Source organism: Stylophora pistillata, chromosome 4 (genome assembly GCF_964205215.1).
Source record: "Stylophora pistillata chromosome 4, jaStyPist1.2, whole genome shotgun sequence".
Classification (NCBI taxonomy): Eukaryota; Metazoa; Cnidaria; class Anthozoa; order Scleractinia; family Pocilloporidae; genus Stylophora; species Stylophora pistillata.
In genome coordinates this window covers 532876-553896 of record NC_142522.1, presented here as the reverse complement: position 1 = coordinate 553896, position 21021 = coordinate 532876, and the positions used below count along the sequence as shown (strand labels likewise).

Below are 21021 nucleotides of genomic sequence, written 5' to 3'. Positions count from 1 at the left end.
TTAGAAGAATAGGCAAGTTTGAAAAAAAGATATACTGTTCACTTTTACATATTTCCAGGCCTTAGTTACGCAGTACAGTAGTTAAGTAGAATTCTAGTAAAATTAATAGAAGGTTTTCACTGAGCCCGGAACATTCGTACTTTTCTTAAAACAACGTCTATCGTTGTGTTTAATTCGGCTAGTAATTCAGAGTAGTTTGTCGAGCAATTTTTTTAACCGTGCTGGGTGCCTGTGTGCCTCAAAAATTAAATAAATAAAAACAGAAATGTGCTTCTTAACAAATTTCTGAGCTAATGAACGGACGGAAGAAGTAGTAAACTGACAGCCATGAGCGTTTAGCTGGCTCTCTTTGATTCAGCAAGCTGCCTTTTCATCTTTGGACATTTCACATCTCGTTTATTCGCAGCAAACAAAACAAGGCATCATCTTAAGAATGAAGTTCATTGTTTAATGGACTTTTCCCATTCCAAGGTAGACATTAAAACAAACCATTACCAGAGAAATTTCGCTGACTCATGTTTGAACAAGAATGATTACAATCTTCAAACTCTTACATCTTGCTGGTCTGCAGGAACAAGATCCTCAATTGAAGAGAACTTTAAATCATTTCTGTCAAGATGTGGTCACTTCGGATGCCACTGTGTATGAAATACCTAGTTACCTCGGTAGCACTACAGTCTCTTAAAAACACACCTTATTTAGTTAACTCATCTTTTGTCATTGAATTGTATCGGCTTATCATCAATTCTCATCGTTTTGTCAAATTTTGAACAAATCTGTTATGAGCCACGTTCAGAGCCACCTTGAATTTATCAAAACATGAAGGTGGCTCTGACTTGTCAGTACATAAAGACTGGATAGATTCTGATACGTGATATGCTGATGCAGTTCAGTGCTAAATGTGTGAAAGCCATGATCCATCGAAGAATTACTGTTAAAAGATAACGAAACCATTTCGAGCCACCCTGAAATTATACGGAATGTGGGAAATTATCTCAAAAACAACTGTTAAAAATTTATTCGTTAAAGTTTTTCTTGAAACCATGCTAACTGAAGAGCGTTCAGCATGTAATGAAAATATTCTTTGTTATTCTTCGTTACTCAAGTCCAGTATTGAAAATATCTCTAAGAAACTCATAAGACAATAAGTTTGTTTTCAATTTCAAAGCCAACTGGAAATCAATTCCTCTTGAAACAAAGCTGAGTCAATCCCATATGCTTTTTTATGCAAGCTGCGTAAGAAATCAAATTGGCACAGACAATAATTTTTACACTAACATACATACATACGTTAGTTGACCACTCCCCATGGGGGCTTTTCAGGGCCAATTTCCACCCATCCCACCCCAGGGAAGGACACCCATGACACAGTAATCTCGTGCGTGGGAAATTAACGTCTCCTACCCCTAACACTGCAGGAGACGGGGCGTACGGTTTATTCGTCCTTATCCGAGAAGACTAGAATATCTATCCATTTCTTGATTATAGAAAGGTAGCAGATTATCCTCACTTATTTTAAGACCATGAGTATCGGTCCGGCCGGAGCTCGAACCCTCGACCTCCCGCACATCACAATCCGGCGCTCTAACCAACTGAGCTAACCGGGAGGCGGTTAGAGAATAGTTCCACAAAACCGATCATTACTGCTTTAACCTTATTTCGACCTCATAGCTAGATAACAAAGGAACACCTACCAGGTACGGGTGACCCAAGATCTGCCCTAAATTACCGTGCATAAAGTACGGTAATTTAGGGCGTCAAGCTAAATCACATCAAAACGGCCTCAAATCGCGAGAACAACACAGACTACTCTCTAAGAAGGTAAGACTTTATTTGTTTGATTATTTCACACAACTTTACATTTACGGAGCTCAAAAGCAAGTCCAACTAAACCACTATACAAACTCTTTAATTATTCACTGTGAAAGAGCCTGTGACAGAGCTTGGGCCACCTGTGCTACAAGGCAGAGTTTAATAGATGCGTCAGATATGGAATAAAAGCCACTCGATAGGTAGATCCTGTTTTAAAGGATCTCTTAGAATCAAGTGCAACTCCAGTTATCCAGAGCATCTGTCTTCCATTTGCATTGAGTCTCAGTCTTCGTGATCTTTCCCGTACTGATGAGAGTAGTTTTCATTGGGAAAATCTGGGTTGATTTTCTAGCCGGATTGATATAATGGTATCTCTAGAATTTGAATTACATAAACATCAAGAGCTCCACCAAGTCCAACATTTAGCTCAAATTTTAATATTCCAAGTTTCAAAATATACTTATCTAGGTTTTCTAATACTTACTGAATTCGGCACGTTCGAAGACGACAAGCCGGACTGATGAAATTATCTCTAGAATGAAATCCTAACTGGAAATCAAGGTGTGATGTGGTGAGAAATCTAAATAGTAATGGTTACATGTAAATAAATCTCCATAGCTATCTCAAACACTGTGTTTAAAAGCTTTTCATTATTTCTATCATGATTTTTACATTAATACTTATTTCTGTATGCAGCATAATATCATATAGAGACCATATTACATTAATTGTATTTGAGAATTCTGGAATGCTATTGAAATTCCTGAATCTGGTGTGTTTAAGATGACTTTCAAGGGGTAAATTGTATTATTATCATTAACTATTAAAAATGACCTTTAGTAATTGCTAAATTATAACATTCACAGAGTCAATGTAAAAATTGTTGCCTCTGTTACTTAATCCTTGACTTGAGAAACAATCCTACATTGAAAATATTCATTTAAATTACAAACGAACCAACCCACAGTGTAATGCGATACAGAGACAACAGCTCAGGTGATTCCGTTCAAGGCCATTCATTTCAATCATTTCTAACCCAATTGCATGTAGCTCTTTCTTTAAATTGGTAAATTTCATTCATTGAAAAAAAAACTTAAAGGTTAAAAGTGACAGTTTCAATACCTAATTATTTCTCCAAATCTACAAGGAGCTTTAGGACTAATCCTATTAATGTTAATAATGTTAATTTAAGTCTGATTCTATCGACATTATTATGATACAGACCTTGCTCTTTTGTACATTCTCCCTTATGGCAAAACAGAATTTTTACTAAATATATGTCAATCCAAATTATCCTTCACCCAGAAAGGGTGATATGAAACTAACAACAACAACAAACACAGCTGATCAAATTACTACTCCTTCAAAAGGTAAAACATCAATCAAGATAATAATGAAGTCTTAAGAAAATTTAGATCAGAATGTGCTCACTATAATTGAAGATTGTTTTATTTTCAACACTGTTATCAAGATTTTCTTTAAAGTCCACTGAAATAAAATTGAACAATGATTCCACCTGTGTTTGCAGACACTGGAGAATATAATACTTGTATAAAACACTAATTCTACTCATTGTACTTCTAGTTCCAATTTAGTCTTTTTTTTTTTTTTTAATGCAAACTATTCATATAACAGAATTTAAATGAAGATAAAAATACTATTTCCCTAAGGTCTCTCCCTGATGATTACAAAAAAAGTCAAAATTTATTAGATTATTTTAAATTCACTATTTCATTACAGTAACTTCTGCACTTTGACTTTCCAAGCCTTGACAAGGAAGCCTTTCCATTCATAAGGGCCTTCATGATATGAAGCATGGAATGTGACTCTCAGCTTGCTGTGGAATATCCACCAGGCTCCAGTGTAAAATATTCAGGGGGGGGCACCACTGGATGTAACAGTTTTTTGTGTTCAGCTCCTCGAATGTTAAGCTTGTTTAGGGAATAGTAGTGAATCATTTCTGGCACAGTATTGAATGGCTTACTAAATTGTCCCAAGATGTATTTGTTGCCTTGGCAAACAATCTTTAGATGCATGAAGGAGTTGTTATTTCTAAGTGGAAATAAAATGGAAAAAAATTTACATTGATGAAGTGGGCAATGAGCTTTCACTTAAGGTAACTCAAACTCAGAGCCAAAACAAGGGTTGGTTGTTGTAAAGTTGTGCTCAACTTACCTGTACTTATCAGAGTGACAACAAAATGAAACCAAAACACTATTTGAGAACTTTGTTTGGAATTCCCTAATGTTCCTCATGAAATAATGATTTCAGAATGTAAAACATATTAATTAAAAAAAAACAAAAATTCTCAGTAAGTTCAAGGCAAAGTAAATTCTTAACTTGCATTGAGTCTGTCAAGGCTCTTGAGTTAACATTCGACCCTACTTTGTCATTTACGAATTAAGAATTTTAAGAATTAAGAATTTAATTCATTTGCCATGGGAATGGCAGGAGAAAGGAACAGAACTTTCTTCCCAATTGACACCTAACCCCTTTTGTACCCACCCCACCCCATCACCCCAGGGGAGGACATCAATCACACAGTAATCTCGTCTGTGGGAAATTAACGTTTTCTACCCCAACCCTGCAGGAGACGGGACCTCCATTTATTCGTCCCTATCCGAGAAGACTAGAATATCTAACCATTTCTTGATGTAAAAGAAAGGTAGCAAGTTCTTCTCAATTATTTTAAGATCTTAGTGTTGGTCTAGCTCGAACCCTCCCGCACAACAGTACAGCCCACTATCCATTGGGCTAACTGGGTGGCGGTTATTCAACAATCACATCTCAGTGACAGTCTCATCTTGCATGAGTATATTGGCTCAGATCAGTCAGGCAAATGCTTGTTTTCAGCAAATTATACTATTGCTCTTCAGTCTGGTCTAACATCTCTGCCAGTAATATGCAAAAATTACAAATTGTTCAGAACTTCGCAGCTCAGATAGTTAGTGGTGTAAAGAAATTTGAACATATAACTCCATCACTTAAGAAATTGGAGTGGCTCCTCATAAAAAAGCAGGTTAACTTCTGACTTCTGAGATGCTATTCTTGCATTCAGGTGCATGATGGACCGTGCCCCGACCTATCTGATGTCACAGTTTGCCACAAGAAGACAGATATCTGACCGAATAACAAGAAACTCTTAACAACTTAATATTCCTTTCTTTAAAACCCCTGCTGGTCAGGGATCGTTTCACTATAGGATGGTAAAATTATGGAACTCGTTAGACAGTGATTTGAAACTGTGTAAAGTCACCTCACTAACTTTAAGAAAACTTTAAAATCAAGAATGTTGAATGAGTTTCTTACAACAAAATAGTTTTTAACATATAGTTTTATATTTTTTACTATACATGTATATCTTTTATTGTTATTGTATTGTACTGTTCACTGAAAAACCCTTTCAGGGAGTGTTCAATAAACTTATTACTCGAACAACAACAAACATATGAAACATATGAGTGAACTGCGGTTATGAGACGTATATAAGAACGATCCTTCGCAGTAAAGCACTATTTGAGCAATAGTGGAAATCAGACCTGAAAAAAATTTCAGGCCTGTACGGGATTCGAACCACTGACCTCTGCGATACTAGTGCAGCGCTCTACCAATTGAGCTAACAAGCCAACTGGGAGCAGGCCATCAAATTAATTCGATATAAACCCGAAGATGATAAATCGAACAACAACAAACATATGAAACATATGAGTGAACTGCGGTTATGAGACGTATATAAGAACAATCCTTCGCAGTAAAGTACTATTTGAGCAATAGTGGAAATCAGACCTGAAAAAAATTTCAGGCCTGTACGGGATTCGAACCACTGACCTCTGCGATACTAGTGCAGCGCTCTACCAATCTACGGGTTTATATCGAATTAATTTGATGGCCTGCTCCCAGTTGGCTTGTTAGCTCAATTGGTAGAGCGCTGCACTAGTATCGCAGAGGTCAGTGGTTCGAATCCCGTACAGGCCTGAAATTTTTTTCAGGTCTGATTTCCACTATTGCTCAAATAGTGCTTTACTGCGAAGGATCGTTCTTATATACGTCTCATAACCGCAGTTCACTCATATGTTTCATATGTTTGTTGTTGTTCGATTTATCATCTACGGGTTTATATCGAATTAATTTGATGGCCTGCTCCCAGTTGGCTTGTTAGCTCAATTGGTAGAGCGCTGCACTAGTATCACAGAGGTCAGTGGTTCGAATCCCGTACAGGCCTGAAATTTTTTTCAGGTCTGATTTCCACTATTGCTCAAATAGTGCTTTACTGCGAAGGATCGTTCTTATATACGTCTCATAACCGCAGTTCACTCATATGTTTCATATGTTTGTTGTTGTTCGATTTATCATCTACGGGTTTATATCGAATTAATTTGATGGCCTGCTCCCAGTTGGCTTGTTAGCTCAATTGGTAGAGCGCTGCACTAGTATCGCAGAGGTCAGTGGTTCGAATCCCGTACAGGCCTGAAATTTTTTTCAGGTCTGATTTCCACTATTGCTCAAATAGTGCTTTACTGCGAAGGATCGTTCTTATAAACTTATTACTATTACTATTACTATTGAAAAAACAGTAAAGAGACAATAACTAATATAAACAAATCCTTACTTGACAGACAGAGAGAAGTCATTTTTACTACTCTCTGATTGTCGCAGTAGGAAGCTGCAGTCTTCAGCAGATTGTAGGAGTCTCTCTGCTTCCAGTCGCTTTAAAGGTCCATGATACCAGCTGTATTTTAAGATTGAAACATAAAAATTAATGATCAGGACAAAGACAATACAAACAACACTCAAACTTACTCCTGGGCTCAAAGCTCAAGTTTACACCCCAACATCAGTATGCACATTCTCCAGACTGTTTTCTTTACATTTCCTATGGAGCTGACAAGGAGAATTCATTTAACCATCAGGAGCTTCTTCACTGGGTGATCATTTCCTTTATTCTTGTCACCTCTATGTGTGATTCAAGGATCATAAAATTGTAAGGAGAAATTAGAAGCAAGTCACTATTAGAAATTAAAGGGTTGAGTCAAAATTTGGAGACCTAAAATCATAAAATGGTCACCCAAAAATTTAATGAAAAAACTTTATTCTACTTGCCATAGCAAGTACAACATTCACAATCTAGGACACCTTTTCCACAGGGAATAACAATTCATTCATACAACTTACCCCTGTTGCGCCAGTGGCAAAGCGGGATCAATAGGGGATCCATCTCCACCAAATGTTCTTGGTGGCTTAGAAGGGGCAACAGAGCACCCTGTTACCTGTGCTTCTCCTTCCCTTGGAACCTTGACCCTTGATGCAACACCAGATTTTGACCACTCCCAAGGAGCATCATAGTCATCTGGGGGTCGTGCATCTATTTTAGGTGACTGAACAGGTTCCTGTTGTCTTGGAACTTGTGTATGGCCATTCAGATTAATATTCTTGTTCCACTCCCAGGGTTTGTCATAATCATCAGATGGGCGCATGTCAGTCACAGGAGCTTGAGGTCTCTCTTGGGGTAAGTTTGGAGATTTATGCTGCATTCCTAGAAAAGATTTACTTTCCCAAGGTGAGTCATAATCATCTGCTGGTCTCTGATCCCTGCTGGGAGACTGCTGTCTATTAAAAAAATGGACATTAAAGGGTAAGACAAAGTATAATTATATACACAATGTGTTTTTGAGTTAAAAAAAAAGACAATACGTCTTTTCTTTCAACTACTCAATTTAACTACATGTAATAAAGGACACTGAATGTTATAGTTCACTAAGGCAAAAGAAAATTTGCAACAAGCACTGAGTGACAAAATCAAATGAACATGGCTGATTGTCACATGGTTTGTCATCAAGAGTACAAATGCAAGTTGTCAAGCAATACAACTGATAAGAACACAAATGAAAAAATAATGTTAAGAAATAATTTAAGTTTAGTTTTTTGGTCCAATCACAGTATCATAATGGCCCCTTTGGTATGTACTTTTGTTATTCAAGAATGGACTCGACAAAAGTGATTATTTTGTTTTGAACTTGTCTGGTGATTGGGCATAAATGCAGAGTGATCTTGGTTAAATTCATTGGATTACAAATTTAAGATACCATAATCTGATAGCAAAAAAAGACAACTAATTACAGATCAAAATGTTTACTTTTTGACACCAGTTTCACTGTGCTTCCTGAATCTGTCTTCCTCCTGTTCATCTACAGATGGACGCATTCCCCTCAGAGACATTCTCTTAGCTTGCTCATCTAACAATGTGACTTTGCCAAGGTCATAAGGTTCAGAATAACTTTCTTCATCTGAATCTTCATTACTCTGATGCTTGACTTTCTCAACTGTTACCCTTTGTACCTGTGATTCCCCATCCTGTTTAGCATCCCAAGGGTCCATGTAATCATCTTTTGAACTCTTTCTCCCAGCTACGGTGGGGTCAGTGACTGCCCCTGGTTGGGTGTTTGTAGCATCCCAGGGGTCAGAATAGTCTCCCCCAGGGGACTTCGCTTCTTTGGCATCCCAAGGATCTGAGTAGTCATCGGGCATCTGAGAAAAACCAATATTTGATTAAAAAAGGGGAAGGTTTATCACTAAAGAAAGAAACTTACCTAAGTGTTGAAACAAATATTATCAGTCAGGAGAGCAGTTCTTCCATTTCACAGGATACAAGGCCTTCTTTAAAAAAACGTTTCCTTTTAAAACTGTTGTAGCACAGGAATAGATTAGTCAGAGTAAGAGGAGAACATACACTATACTACACAACAGCTACTCATCTGGACAAAATATTATTACTAAGGCCATAAACATTTGGCTGGATAATTTTCTGATTTATGGTGCCTGCATGTAATTAAAAACATCCTGCCCAAAGATTCTTTTGAACATGCCACAGGAGATTTTTTGATATGGCAGGTGATTCAATAACTTAAAGGCACTTAGGATTTTCCTATCTTCATCGAACAAATATATGAGAAGAAAGATAGTGAGGAAAATAAAAGATGACCAATGGAGTCAATGTTTCCATACATCATTTTACAACACACAAGAGCAGCATCACACAACATATTCTGTTGTCAGTAGCAAATTATTCATTCTTAACATTACAGTGAAAGCCAGTGACACCTGCATAGCTGAAACAATGTTATCCTATGAGAAAAAAATTGTTGCTACAAGCTTCCTTTGCTTCCAACCAATAATTCTATTCTACAGTAAATATTTCCTAAATTCAAAATAAATCAGCAATGTCCACGAGGTTTGAATTTTTAAAAGGGAGGCAGAGTAGAAGGAGTAATCATTGAAAAATGCCACATGTTGTATGCAAATTATGAATAAAGCTCTTTGATATAAAATTATGGAAAAAGTCAAACAAATATTTGAGATCAACAAAGTCTGGCTTGATGGAAAAAAAATATTACACTAGCATGATAAATCAAATTTAGCTTGAGATATTCTAACAAAGCAAAATGTAGCCTTTGGCTATGGAGTATGGATATGTCAAAGAGAAGATAAATTAGTAAAATGATATAATGTACAAAATATATGATTGTACAATTTGAACTATGACTGACAAAACATGTATGCGTGCTTATACTACATGCACTGTCTTTACTTGAATCATTATACAGAATATTGCCAAACCCTGAGTTCAACTGAAAGCTGAACCCCTTCATGAACTGGAATGATAATACAAAACATGTACAAATGAAAAGAAAAACAATTTATTTCTTTGCTCCTTAACTTTTCACTCCTTTGAGACTTCTGTGGGAACATAATTTATCAGACAAATGTATAAAAAAAATTATATTGAAATCTCAGACTCAATTGAAACATTTATGAATGAGATTTCATTGTAAGAGATAAAAAGTGTATCATATACAAGTAATATAAATGTAGCCAACTAACACTAAAATTTCATGAAGCTGTAAGTATTTTGTTTGTCATTGAAAGGTTTATTAAAAAAAAAATAATAATTCTGAAAAATGTTCAATCACATTAACCCCTGAAAATTTTGCCAAATAATTATCATTGTGCCACGTAGTCCTATACTTTTAACAGTGGTTGAATACAAAATATCTGTGATTATAAATTACAACTTCAATAAAAATGTCTGCAAAAACGCTTTTGAATCACCATATAACCAACCAGAATATCCAAACAACTTTACCAGAATTTTTATACACGGAACCTAAACAAAGAATTTCTTTTACCTTTTTCTTGAAATTTCTGTCTGACGTACAACTTCGCACACAGTTACATTTTTGAAGGAACATGCTGATGAAGAAGCCGAGAATCAATTGTCTTTCAGTCAGGGGGCAAGTTGTATTGTCTCTTTTGAGAGCATGTCCATCAATTAAATAACAGTCTATTTACATAGGGTTGTGGTTTCAAACTGAATTCCAATTACTAACAACGGAAGCTCGCTTGCAGCTTTCTCTGGTGAATTTTAACACAAGTATGTTTCATATCTAAATACAAAAACCTACAGGCACTTAAGTATTTCTTTTAACCACAAAATGGTCTGGGAATGTCTAACTGAATGACTGACTGCTTGACGTAATATGTAATTAAAAATAAAATTGTGCCACCTGAAAGGACAAATTTAACAAAACATGGATTTCAATATGCAAATTTTTTGCGAAAACTGGAAGTCACATTCAAATGATCTTAGTCAATAATGTAGTCAATACAGTTCAGAGGAAGCAAGAAGGAGAAAGAAATCTACAGGATGCATCAGGTTTACTTTGTAAGTCTTGCTTCAGTAAAACATTTTTAGCGAAAAAAATTTTTAGCGAAAACTGGAAGTCACATTCAAATGATCTTAGTCAATAATGTAGTCAATACAGTTCAGAGGAAGCAAGAAGGAGAAAGAAATCTACAGGATGCATCAGGTTTACTTTGTAAGTCTTGCTTCAGTAAAAAAACTATATGATCAAAGAATTTTTAGCACAGGTTTAGAAGTGAATTTAAAACTAATGGTTTCCCCTAAATTCAAGTTATTCTTCTTTTCTTTACTTGATGGATTTTGATGGCTTTCTCTGAATATTTGTTATAGTTTTATCAAAGGAAAAAGATTAATAAAAAAATTGAAGTAAACTTTCTGTTGGTAAAACAAGCTACTTACTGGAACTGTTTTTTGTTACTATGGTAAACAACCATAAAATGCTTAATTCAAATATTCAATATGAGTCCATTGTCAAACTACATACAGCTGTACAATATAATGTATGTGCATATATAATGTTGCTGGCCTGTTGTGAAGCACATGTTTATGAAAAAGCAACACATGTAGACACAATGAATGAATGATACATTATACAACGTGTAAAAGACTTATCACAGCCTATTCAGATAACCTTATGCATTCAGTATAATTCATTAATCCTTTCATAGTTTTGCCTATGTTGGGTAAAAATGAAAAAAATATTGTGCATACAGACATTTATCATCAATTTCTCTCATATTACAATAGAAATGTTTCCTGTTAAAATAAATTTATTTCTCTAGGGAGCCTGACAGGAATAAATAAACCATTATCTGTGCACACGATAATGCAATTTTTATCTCTGTATTTATCTCCACACTATGCCACAAAAATTGACAACTTTTTCACTCAATTGTATTAATAATCAACTGAAAGCAACTTTTTATATCAAAATTCGAGAACATGAAACATAAACTAAATACCCAAATATACACATCTTGTTTTTATAAGTCAAATATTTAAATGTGGTTTGGGTTTGAAAAAAGCAAACAAAGAAAATGAAGGTAAATTTCCCACTTATTCATTCTGATCAAAAAAAAAGATAAGTAAAGATCACTTTACAGAAGTACTAAATATGCAAACTGTCACCTTATAAATTTCTCTTCTGGCAACCAAATACATTTCTAACTATAATTAATAAAAAAGGTTTCCATTCACACAGTTGTCTGGCAACTACTAAATTTTTCAAATACTTTCCTCATCAATTGATTCTTACTATGCTAAGAAACTTGAACGAGATGATTACTAGTTACACAGTTTCAACCTGAACTCAATATCTGCATGTATCAGTATTTTTGATAGTCTTATGCTTCTTGCCTAAATACTAATATTTTTGAGCCCTGAAATACTGTAAAATATGATGGTCTTTCATGTACATCATGCACTTTATTTTATCTTGTTTTATTTTATTTAGCTTTGCCAACCGGCAGGGACACCGCAACAGCTAGTGCCGATTACTGCGGGCCCAATAAACCCACCAATCCCCCCCCCCCCATGGGAGGACATCCGTCACACAGTAATCTCGTGTGTGGGAAATTAACGTCTCCTACAAAGACAATAGCAAAGCAGTATTGTGAAAAGTAGTGCTTTCAACAGCCTGGGGCAGTTTCAATATTAAATCAAAAGAAGATGGATAGCTAAAAAAGAAACTCAAAACAAAACAAATCAAAAGCATGGAAACAAACCTCGATATCATAAAATGTTCTTTTATTTGTAATAAAGGTTTGTGCAATCTATCTCCGCCAATGAAAATATAATTATTTCCTAGCAGTAAATAATTATCCCTAGCAGGAAATAAGCCTTATTTACTAATCAATTAAGATGTGTTCTTGGAAATTAATAAGGGAAATTCCAAGGTTTTTTTTCTGATTTGGTTCCCTCTCACCCAGTCACAAGATGTTTATAGCAAATATGCTGGCTTGGTTAAAGCATCAGACTTAGATTCTTTCTTTTCCAACACCACAATTATTCTGTGCACTCTCTGTACACTTTCATTCTTGAGAACTTATGTTCATTCACACAGCATCCCCTAGTTGGTATTTTTCTTTATTCTGATCAATTACTATTGGGGAATATGTTGACACCTTAAGGAGACATTCCCCTTTTATCACTCCTAATATTGATAACTTTGTCCAAGTGGGAGATTTCAGTATTATAACTGTCCACAACTGAAATGTTGGGACAATGACTGAGATGAACAGAGAGAAAAACCTTTGCAGTGTTGTTTTGCCACATGGACTTCAGTTTTCACATGGAAGAATTTTAAGCATGGTTGTAAAGAGAGACCTTTGAAACTGGGCAAGCAACCCCTCTCACATGTACATGAGATGTCAGATGGGAAATTGTAGAGCAAACCAGCTCAGCTGACATAGCTCATGTGCTGCAGCTAGGAGGAAAAAGGAAGTTTACCATATTCCTGATCAACACCTAAAATGATATATTCTAGGGTCAAGGATGATACAATGACACTAAAATTATTAATATTTATATTTACTACACATAGTCTGGCAAGCTTTAAAATAAGATGACAAAAACTGAAAGACACATTTTTAGATGATAAATGTACGCTTTCTAAATGACTAAATGTGTCATTAGAAATTCCTTTATATCGTAGGAATTGTCACATCCGTCTGAGACTCGTTATCGTGTTTAACAGATTATAATAATGATATCATATCAAATAATGGAAAATCAAACTTGTCTGAAACTCATAAATAGACACAAGAACAGAAATACATCAAGAAGACATGTGACATTGCGTTGTGTAGAATGTTCCATTGGTAGCTACAGCATATCGTGCAGGAAATCATCATTGGTAATTTTACACATTTAACACTGATATTTACCCCCACGTCGTACCATCAACAAAAGTTAATGGGTTAACTTTTCAATGAAGTGAATGTGTGCATGCTGAAATCTGTGAAGGGGTAAAGATTTCGCAACTGCTTCATCATTGCTATTCAATCAGCAAATTAACTTTCACCAGGAGAAGTCAATTCTTTAAAATTAGTCGTTCAAAGTTTACTTTTAAATCTCGCTGGGAAATCATGCACATTTGAATGCGAACAAGGTTTAGATCTAGGAAGTCAAGATACTCCACAAGTGTTAAATAATTAAAATGATACGAACAAGCTCGCATAAAGCTGCGGGCAGACATCAATATATCAACTCGGAAAATAATTTCCTACCTTAAAGCCGGATCTTTGCCCAGGTACAAGCATTTTTCCCTGCTGTAAATGCTCTGCACTTTGTGGTCTCTGTGATCTGGCCGCTTTAGTCGACTGGCCAAACGTAACAGGCACTGAAGCCCTTTTTCCGGCATCGTGAACGCGGCGATTAGCTGGCGAATGATTTGGTCTCGGAGGAGGGTAGCTAGGCATAACAGGACTCTCATTCGGCGAAGAAGTTGGATGGACAGTGGCCGGGTCTAAATAGCTTTCATCTTCTTCAGATAAATCACTAGAGCTCCTATTCTCATCATAATCCCTCCTTGGTGGCTTAGGAGGTTTAGTTCCTTTAATTTTGAATAGTTTTCCAATATTAGACATGTTTCACCCGAGCTCCGTGATCATAATGGCTGTTAGAGGATGTGACGACACAAGCTCGAAAGCTGCCTTGTCCCACGTGACTTTCTCGCTAACTTCCGGTTAACGAACCGTTGAAATAATGCTACATCTATAAAAGGAAAGGTATCTTTAAAATTTGCACCGCTCTACAATGTCAAAAGAAAAAGGTCGTCATTGAGCGAGCAACGGTCGAATTATTTTCGTAGTTTTCAGAAGGATAAAATAGCTGGTCCTCTAAGAAAGTTTTCTAGAATCGTTCAATTTCAGGTTCATTCTTAGACAAAAAGGAGCCAGTAATGAGTGTTCCACTGAAAGACAACTTGTCTCTCTTTACGCTTATGAAATTTAAATTTGCAGTTTCAGTAAATTAACCCTAATAAGGAAAAATTTATAGAGGTTTCGGATTCTGAGTCATCGTGATTTGTTTGTTTCGCTGTTCCTCTTAGCGATCAATTTCGTGACTTTCATAAATTAGTGGTGGATGGCCAGTTTCACTTGGGGTCGAATGGTACCTTAATGGAGTTTCAACTGGGGATTTGGTTTCAATCGTCTTTATTTGCTCAATGGTACAGATTAAAAATAAACTGCATTTGGTGGAAACTAATACAAAAAACAACGTTTGAGTCTTTTATTTTTTCATATTACACTGAATGGTTTCTCACTGTGACTTGTTTTTACTTTCATGTAGTGACCACAAACTAATCAGGGTACAAACAATTTCTGTACATGTAAATGTTGTGCTGCGGAGCACCATGAAAAAAAATGATGGAACAGAGAATTAACTCTGAAGCGTAAATTAACGTGCACTTTATAGCACTTTAATTTACGCTTCAGAGCTAATTCTCTATTCCATCAATTTCTGTACATGGTCTAATGAAGAGGGCTGACGTCACTCTATCTGATATAACGTTTCCCTCACGCACGATAAACAAGCCATCGTCATCATCGATCGATGAAGTCTCTATATTATTGGACACTTTGTCAAAACGTACTACTCTATTTAGGTTACATAAAATGAAAGCGCTAATCAACATGAAAAGAAAACTGATTTAAATCTTACCATCAGAATGTTAGCAGGATGTCAGTATTACCTGTCGAAAATGACAGCGAATATTTCACGAGAACGAGGTACGGGGATGGTTGGGGAAGTATGCATACATAATAAACGCGACTGTTTGTTACAAAATATTATCATACGACGTTCTGTTCTCTGCAGCATTGTTCAACTATGTCCTACCTACATTTGAACAATAGAAGTGAGCACAAGAAAGGCGAGAGTACGATATTATCGATCTGTGTCGTCCACCCCTCCAGCAGTGATCCGCAAATTACCGCCATGGATACTGACAACCATCTTTCTTCTGGTAAAAATAGAAAACCTGAAAAACACAGCAACAAACTTTGCAATACAGAAGAGAAAAAAATTGATTTCGTCCTGAGGGCGGGGGAGGAGGGAACTTCAGTAACCTCACTAGCATTTTCTTTCGATAAAAATGCGAGGGGATTAGTCGAGAAATCTCAGCTTTACTTTCTTATTGTTGCAGAGAGCTTAATAGGTTTACACTGCTTGTCTGATAGGGGATTAAGATTGGCCGGGAAAAAGAAGTTGACAGGCCTCGCAAACGACCTAACAGCTAATGTTAAACAAAGGACAAGAATCCAACTTTTTAAATATTATACGAAATAGAAAGTCACTGTGTTTAACCTTTGTAATGTAGACTCCAAAGAAACAACAGTTGCGATGCGACACCGGCCAATGTTCCTTCCACAGTTTTCACTCCACCTTGAGTAAAATAAAAAAAAATTTCAGCCTTTATACAGAAGCAAAGACGCATTTGAACAAAATCTTCTATTCTTTAGAAAAGTTTTAAGGTACACACCTGGCCAGCGACAGCGTCCAAATCTTTTCCCAACAACGGATGCCATCGTGTCGCCAATACCAAGTGAAAGGATCCCAGAATACAGAGCAAGGTTGCAGCCTGTGGTTGGAAAAAAAAAATTCACAGTAACCTGACAGGAATAGATCCCAGCCCAACTGCGTTCCTAATAAGCATCAATGCTACCTCTATTCCTTTTTTCTTCTATCGGAATATATATCATCGAGAGACTGAACTTACCAGTGGAATCACCGATCATGTAATCAACAGGATATAGCCACAAAGGTACTGCAAAGCCCAGCAACAAATACACGTGGGTTAAAATGAGGGGACCAGAATCTTTCTCATCTAAGAACACCTCAAGCGCTGAGTGAATGGATTCACCAAACGGTCCTATTCTGTACAATCGGATATACTGGGAAACAATATTTAAAACATGGTTACAAAATGCATGTGTTTCTTTTTCAGGTTTATGTTCTGGTTTTCACGTCAGCATGCATATGACGCATTGGCATTGACACACATTGTTTTGAGTTTACTTTGGAGAGGGGGGGGGAGGAATGGTAGCCTCGTAGACTGACATACCCACCCCCGGGAATAACAATACTCGTGAGTCACTATATGTACCGGTATTTGGGATAAAACCTAGCGTTAGACAAAGTTGGTGAAAATAATTTTACAAGATTACGAGTAAGTCGAACAACTATCCTTATTTCTGTGACGCTTAGATTACTTGAAGAAGATTTAAGAGGGCGTATCTCAATAATCGGAAAAAATGGATTTACTACCGTGTAAGACCCGTAAGATTTTTCTCCGCTTTGTATTATCTGCCTGAGCTGTGCTCTCTTCATTTCTTAGTTTTTCTTTGTTATACGTCAAAAGTGAATGTCACAGGTTTGCACGCCGAGGATAAACCACGAAAAAGGTGGTCAAGGAAGGCACAACAAACCAACATTCACCTTGACTTACCTCTATAAATATAAAAGCTGCTACAGCAACTGATGAAGCTAAATGTGTTACGTTTGGTTCGTAAACCACGCCTGGTATGAAGACCGCTAACGCCAACAGGTGGAAAACTTTACGAGTTATTGTGCTGGGGGCTGTTGGCGATGATTGCAAGCGCAGACTTTTCCACGCTACAAACCCTACAGCTACAAGAACAACACAGAACCAGTAACGTACTAGTGGCATCTGCAAGAAATATAAACACCAATTTAATATTAAAAAATGGAAATGTGTAAGATCGCGGGGAACAACTACGTGTACTTTGGTATATGCGGCTTAGCAAAAACGGTTTGAGGATAACCTCTTGTTCTGTGACTGTTTGAAAGGTTAGTACTGGGAGAGACTTTGTAATAAAAAGTAAAATACAAAAACAACAAAAGCGAATTAAAAGTTCCCCTGCCGAAGCACTCACTTACAACACAGTGAACAAACGAGACAGTGAATCTGTTTGGGCATCTTATAAGAAATGGCAAGGAGTAACCCCTCCCCCACAAGGGCTAATTAATATATTCCCCTAGGCATATGAACACTAATATCTTCCGAGACATTTTACTTCACATTTTAATCATTCAGCGATTCGATTAAGACCACATTAGATACTGTTCATAATTTAGAGTTCAACAAAAAATTCATATTTGAAATGCTTTGCTTGTCCCAAACAGCACATACTTTGTAAGCTTTGTCATTGAAGTTTGCATACAATGACTGCTGGATACAAAACGGTACTTTAACAATTTGTAGATGTTTCATGGTTCATGGGCAGCTTACCCTAATGTCCCCAAAGTCTAAATAGTCCCACAGCCACACAAATGGATTAATGCCCCCCAAAATGAGCACAGACCATGGCAACAGCAGAGCAAAGAATGTAAAGAACAACACAGCATAGAATGCCATGTAACCAGTTACTCTCTCCCAATAGTCCCTAAAAACCAAACACAATCTGTGAATAACTGATTAAAAATTAGGTTCACCCCAGAACAGAAGTTTTGCACTACCATAAGGATGATTATCTACTCTGACAGCTAAGTAAGATAACACAAAGACAATCACCTACATCTGACAGTTACCACCAGTGACACAATTCTCTGTTCTGAAAGATGCTTTTTTCTCTCCCAACTCTTACAATTTAGAAGCAAACTCAAAACTATAAATTAAGAAACTATTATTATTAATGAACCACACAAAGATGATGTTTAACCCCTTAACCCCCCCCTGACAGTGTCTGACTTCTCATTTCTCCCTACAGTATGACCCTTAAACTCAAATGTAAAGGTTACGAGAATAAAGGCAATGATAACCAAATTAAGAATTGCTCCTGATTATCACACAAATTCTTCTTTTTAGTACCATACAAAAGGTAAAGGGAGCAAACAGTGTGGAGAACATAAATACCAATGTTAGGGTGTAAAGGGTTAAAATAACCTGGGATAGACTATCACACCATCCAGTACTAGAAACAATACTTACAGATGAAACAGACTTTTGTTCACCAAGAAGGCTAACTTGATGTACTTGAGTAACTAACCAAACCTGTGTTGTTTTTTACAACACTTTTTCTTTACATCAAGTTATAAATTATCTAGTATATAATATTATCTTATAACAACAACAAACATATGAAACATATGTGTGAACTGCGGTTATGAGACGTATATGAGAACGATCCTTCGCAGTAAAGCACTATTTGAGCAATAGTGGAAATCAGACCTGAAAAAAATTTCAGGCCTGTACGGGATTCGAACCACTGACCTCTGCGATACTAGTGCAGCGCTCTACCAATTGAGCTAACAAGCCAACTGGGAGCAGGCCATCAAATTAATTCGATATAAACCCGTAGATGATAAATCAAACAACAACAAACATATGAAACATGTGTGAACTGCGGTTATGAGACGTATATGAGAACGATCCTTCGCAGTAAAGCACTATTTGAGCAATAGTGGAAATCAGACCTGAAAAGTTGATTATCTTATAAGTTATCTCCTATATTAAGACTCACCTTACTAATGTAAGATAGTAAAATACTGGCAGAAGGAGAAGACCTGTTGTAAGTGATCCAACCACCAAAAGCTGGATGTAAAATCATAAATATTTCAGCATGAGGCATCCCTTGACTACACAATCAACACATTAAAATTAATAGACTTAAGAAGTAATAAGTGGATATCTGACATTTACACAACCCATGATCATGTATTCTCCAGAACCAAATTTTATGTTGGGCTAGATTGAATTTGACCAGTGAAGATTGATTGGTAGAAAGATGAGGGGCCATATAAAAGAGACATCACATGAATAAGCTATGGGTTACCTGCATCCACAAAGTGAGAGTTCCCCGTGTAGCTTCAGCATGAATTCCAAACAAATTATAGAAGGTAGGAGAAAGATAGGCTAACTGAAAACAGATCATTCTGAATTTCAGTACATGCCTAAAATGGTTATGAAAAAAGTCAAGACATAACTCCTTGAAAATTTGATTAGCATTCCTTAACCTGTTTCTAATGACACTTAATCCTTGTCTTGTAACTATGTTCAACTAAAAATGCATGTTTACCTTTATTCCTAAGTTTGCAAATGAATCAATAGTCACAAAAACAACTGCTTGCGTCACAATCATGGCTTCACCAATAGTAAAACATCCTGGTATCCACCACAAGATGGCAAAGAGAGCAACAAAGTATAGGGAAACACTTACTGACACCCACATAATATCAACATCTGTAATAAAAAAGATTGTATACTCCATATTACAATATAAATGCAGTCACTGTCATGGGTTACCTATGTAAAATATAGCCTCAATACATAGTTACTCACTTGATCGTTCATTCTTTGGGTTTATCCCTCTAACCAACCAAACACTACAACTGGCATTTTGATCCTGCTAATTTACCTTGCACAACGGAGAATCATGTATCATACTCTCATGAGCAATTTGAAACACCAACAACAAAGTTTTTCCATAATTTATCATGTTTATGTTAAAAAAAAAAAATTATATATAACCATCACAACTAAAACATCAATGTTCAATTTGGATAATCTAAAAATATGAACTGTGCATACCCAAATGAATGCTTATTGTAGCTGCTATGCAGGTCGTGACCATAAAAAAGAAGACTGATGACATCACTGGTTTTACATGATTTGTAATCAGCAGAATGGAGGCAGTGAACATGCTCATCAACTGAGAAGCTAACAGATAGGATCTTTCTACCTCTAAGGAAGAAAATTGGGAAAACTGTTTATCAGCAGCTTTGCAAATACAAACAAGACTCTCCTAGAGTAAGTGTGATGAACTTGGGTGTTACCTGTGACTTTGAGAAACACATATTTACTGTCCCATTTCTCCACAAATGCCATTTGACTTGTGATCACCATGGGGACTAGAAGTGAACCAATTTCCATGCCATCTCCAGCAATTGGCCTAAATAATTATTGTACAAAGGCTTCTTAAAATACTCAGTTTCAATAAGATCTAACCATTCAGTTTGATCAACGCAGGCGAACATGTACTGGACGGAAACACCACGAGTGTCACTCACCTTAAATGAAACCATTTTCTTATCCCTGCAGTCCACTTCACTGAAGGAATACAAGCGACCAATAATACTAAAGCAAAAACCATGGAGAGCAAACTAGATGTTAACATTCTTCCAAGTTAGCGAGAGGCGATTAAAATGTTACATAGATTGACCAGCGAAACAACGAGATTTGCGATTATCATAATTCCCCAGAAATATTCACTCATATGATCATGGAATGCATCTTCCATTGGCTGTGGCGGCTACCTGTTATATGGAATAAGATGTAACCAGCGCTTTGTTTCAACTCAAACTGACTGCAAATCAGGTATAAACTACACCCAACCACTACTGCAGACTCTCCGATCATTGTAAATAATTTATCACCTCCAAAAATCGAATGAAAGCTGCAGTTTTGATCGTTGACCCCTTAAAGGCAGAAATCCACCAGGCGCGAGCTCCTGGCGCGTAAAATGACCGAGGTCAGTTCCAGTCTAAAA

General features: G+C 36.5%; 2 protein-coding genes across 5 annotated transcripts; both read right to left on the bottom strand.

Moving 5' to 3' along the window:
- Positions 1-1814: 1814 nt before the first annotated feature.
- On the bottom strand, positions 1815-14441 carry LOC111323649 (uncharacterized). Of its 2 annotated transcripts, none has more exons than XM_022927089.2 (5): positions 13738-14441; positions 7946-8337; positions 6985-7419; positions 6422-6541; positions 1815-3864 (listed from the first exon to the last, which is right to left on the bottom strand). In XM_022927089.2, the coding sequence occupies exons 1-5, from the start codon at positions 14095-14097 to the stop codon at positions 3642-3644; spliced, it is 1530 nt and encodes a 509-aa protein (XP_022782824.1). In that variant the 5' UTR covers positions 14098-14441; the 3' UTR covers positions 1815-3641. The 2 variants fall into 2 exon arrangements, with proteins under 2 accessions (XP_022782824.1, XP_022782898.1); XM_022927163.2 differs by lacking the exon at positions 13738-14441 and adding an exon at positions 9996-10303.
- A 288-nt stretch (positions 14442-14729) lies between these two features.
- On the bottom strand, positions 14730-20995 carry LOC111323501 (dolichol kinase). 3 transcript variants are annotated; one of them, XM_022926984.2, is made up of 13 exons: positions 20909-20995; positions 20543-20609; positions 20309-20424; positions 20064-20216; positions 19552-19715; positions 19309-19392; positions 18997-19067; positions 17766-17919; positions 16962-17183; positions 16233-16407; positions 15996-16094; positions 15821-15898; positions 14730-15494 (listed from the first exon to the last, which is right to left on the bottom strand). In XM_022926984.2, exons 3-13 carry the CDS (start codon positions 20403-20405, stop codon positions 15349-15351), a joined length of 1443 nt encoding a protein of 480 aa, XP_022782719.2. In that variant the 5' UTR covers positions 20406-20424; positions 20543-20609; positions 20909-20995; the 3' UTR covers positions 14730-15348. The 3 variants fall into 3 exon arrangements, with proteins under 3 accessions (XP_022782719.2, XP_022782645.2, XP_088613023.1); XM_022926910.2 differs by having other exon boundaries at positions 20789-20981; XM_088756897.1 differs by lacking the exon at positions 20309-20424 and having other exon boundaries at positions 20909-20983.
- Positions 20996-21021: the final 26 nt, after the last annotated feature.